General features: G+C 40.2%; 1 protein-coding gene across 1 annotated transcript; it reads right to left on the minus strand.

Annotated features, from left to right (window-relative positions):
• Positions 1–295: 295 nt before the first annotated feature.
• Positions 296–1,465, minus strand: LOC137980891 (putative nuclease HARBI1). The gene has a single exon (XM_068828292.1). The coding sequence runs from the start codon at positions 1,463–1,465 to the stop codon at positions 296–298; it is 1,170 nt and encodes a 389-aa protein (XP_068684393.1).
• Between the last annotated feature and the right edge of the window lie 1,173 nt (positions 1,466–2,638).

Consider the following 2,638-nt stretch of genomic DNA (forward strand, 5'->3'; position numbering starts at 1 on the left):
ATCAATTATCACATACCTACAGAAGCGGTCACTAGGTCTGCAGTCTGCAGTCTGGGTTTTACACTGACCACAACAGGGATGTTGCATCTCCTTTGTTCATTTTTCACTTAAAACCCTTTTACAAATAAAATAATGAAATGAATTGACCACTTAGTGTGACTGAAAAAGGTACCCCTCTTGTGCAGACTATCCGCCCTCCCAGTGAAGCCTTCCTTTTTGGAACCTGCTTGTATTAGTTATTTGTCTTAAAAATGTATTGTTTTGCACCATACAGACAGAGATGAAGTGCAAAAGTTCAGCAAATCATGTCCATGATTTCAGCTCTCTTTCGAACAGCATTGTTGTCATCAGCAAAAATATTAACAAAGTTATTGGCATCATCATCATCGTCTAGAGGTTGTAGAAAATCATCTATTTCATCATTTGAATAAATGCAGAAATTGTGGAGTGTGCATGCTGCTATAACTAATTTTGGTAAAAACCTGATTCTGTCAATATCCACCATGACTCTCAACTTCCGGAATCTTCCTTTCAAAAGACCAATGCCACGTTCAACGACCATCCGTTTTGAACTTAGACGATTTGTAAAACGCTTTTGCTGTGCAGTAAGATGGCCATTGTCCTTAAATCCTGTCATCAACCAGGTTTTTAAAGGATAGGCTGCATCTCCAATGATGTACGTTTGTCCTGGAAGTATGTCATTTGTTCTGGTCTCTGCATCATGAAATAAAGGGCTGTTTCTCAGAACGCGTGCGTCGTGCGCTGCTCCAGGCCAGCCACAGTAAACATCGGTGAATATCATGTCAGCATCACAAACTACCTGAAGCTGCATTGAATGAAACCCTTTTCTGTTTATGTAATGTTCATGATGGTCATGTGGCGCCTTTATAGGGATATGTGTGCCATCAATGGCCCCAATGCATCGAGGTAAACCATTGTTCTCACTGAAACCCTCAATAGTCCGCATTAACCTGTCTCCAGAAGGCCACTGGATAAAATCAGGAGCAACGTTGTTCACAAGTGCGTTGCAGATTCTCGTGGTAACTCTCAACACGGTTGAACGTGACACATCAAACCGGTCTGACACTGACCTGATGCACTCAGGGTTTCCAAGGTACCAAACCGTTATTAGCAGCTGTTTTTCAATTTCAACAGTAGGAAGACCTCTTTCTCGGGGTACTGGGATCTCAGGGCAGGTTCCCAAAATGTTGACAAGCCTTTGGGCCGTCGGTCTCGAAAGTCTGAAGTGCTGGCGAAAGGACGAATCTGACATAGCTGGAACTATTCTCTCAACGTACGACTCAGTGCGAACTTCAGCGTTTCTACAATTTCTCAAAAACTCCTCGAGCATCATAAACATAAGGATGTCTTCCTTTTTATCGCGTGTTTCATCAGTTGGCCCTTGGAGAAGTTCCTCCAACAACGAGAAAAATGCTAGTGGCGCTCGGCGAATTATGCCCGCCATGTTTGTTTTGAAAAAGAAATGGTTACCAGGCCCCTTGGCGTTGTTGCGTAATCTATTTTTAGATTTTCGTTCCGGCTGAAACGAAAATTGAAACAATCTGGATTCACTAGATCCGAAACTGGATTGGTTAAAAGGAACGCTACCTATGTTGTTAATTTTCTTTGGGGAACATGAACACTGATTCTCTCTTTTCAGAACTATATACAGTTTGAACATTTAAGTTTTAGAAGAAGAGACTTCATCGTTAGTATAGTTGACTTTATTGTTCGTGGAGATTTCTTTATTCTTGTAAGAGAGCATTTTTCTGAGGATAGGGGAGATGTAATGTATTGGGCCGCTAAGTATGTTGGGATAGGAAAAACCATGTGCTTTTGATAGCGGCGGCCATGTTACGTTGGCAATGAAATTGGTTAAGTTAAATCTGTTTGTTTGGATACTTTATTACTCTCGGGAATACTACACCCTCCCCCCTCCTTCAATGTTGTGCAAAACTGAATGGTTTCAGTGGAAAATTGTTGACTTACCTTCCAACAATGTTGTGCAAAACTGAATGGTTTCAGTGGAAAATTGTTGACTTACCTTCCAACATTATGTTGTGCAAAACTGAATGGTTTCAGTGGAAAATTGTTGACTTACCTTCCAACAATGTTGTGCAAAACTGAATGGTTTCAGTGGAAAATTGTTGACTTACCTTCCAACATTATGTTGTGCAAAACTGAATGGTTTCAGTGGAAAATTGTTGACTTACCTTCCAACAATGTTGTGCAAAACTGAATGGTTTCAGTGGAAAATTGTTGACTTACCTTCCAACAATGTTGTGCAAAACTGAATGGTTTCAGTGGAAATTTGTTGACTTACCTTCCAACATTATGTTGTGCAAAACTGAATGGTTTCAGTGGAAAATTGTTGACTTACCTTCCAACATTGAATAGGGGGGAGGGGGGCTATGTAAGAGAAAGTGAAACTATTTGAGCTTTAACAGAAGCAGGTTGAAATACAGGTCTAGTGTGGTTCATTTACATAACTTTCCCAACTACTTTTGTCTATGATTGTAGATGGTAAAAAGCCCTGTGGGTATTAGTTAAGAGGTGAAAGGTATTAAAATAATGGAGAGAAGGCCACTTTGAAATGAAGAGAACATCTTCGTCTTTTAAATTTCTTGGTGAATTAATC

Source organism: Montipora foliosa, chromosome 12, assembly GCF_036669935.1.
Source record: "Montipora foliosa isolate CH-2021 chromosome 12, ASM3666993v2, whole genome shotgun sequence".
Taxonomy (NCBI): Eukaryota; Metazoa; Cnidaria; class Anthozoa; order Scleractinia; family Acroporidae; genus Montipora; species Montipora foliosa.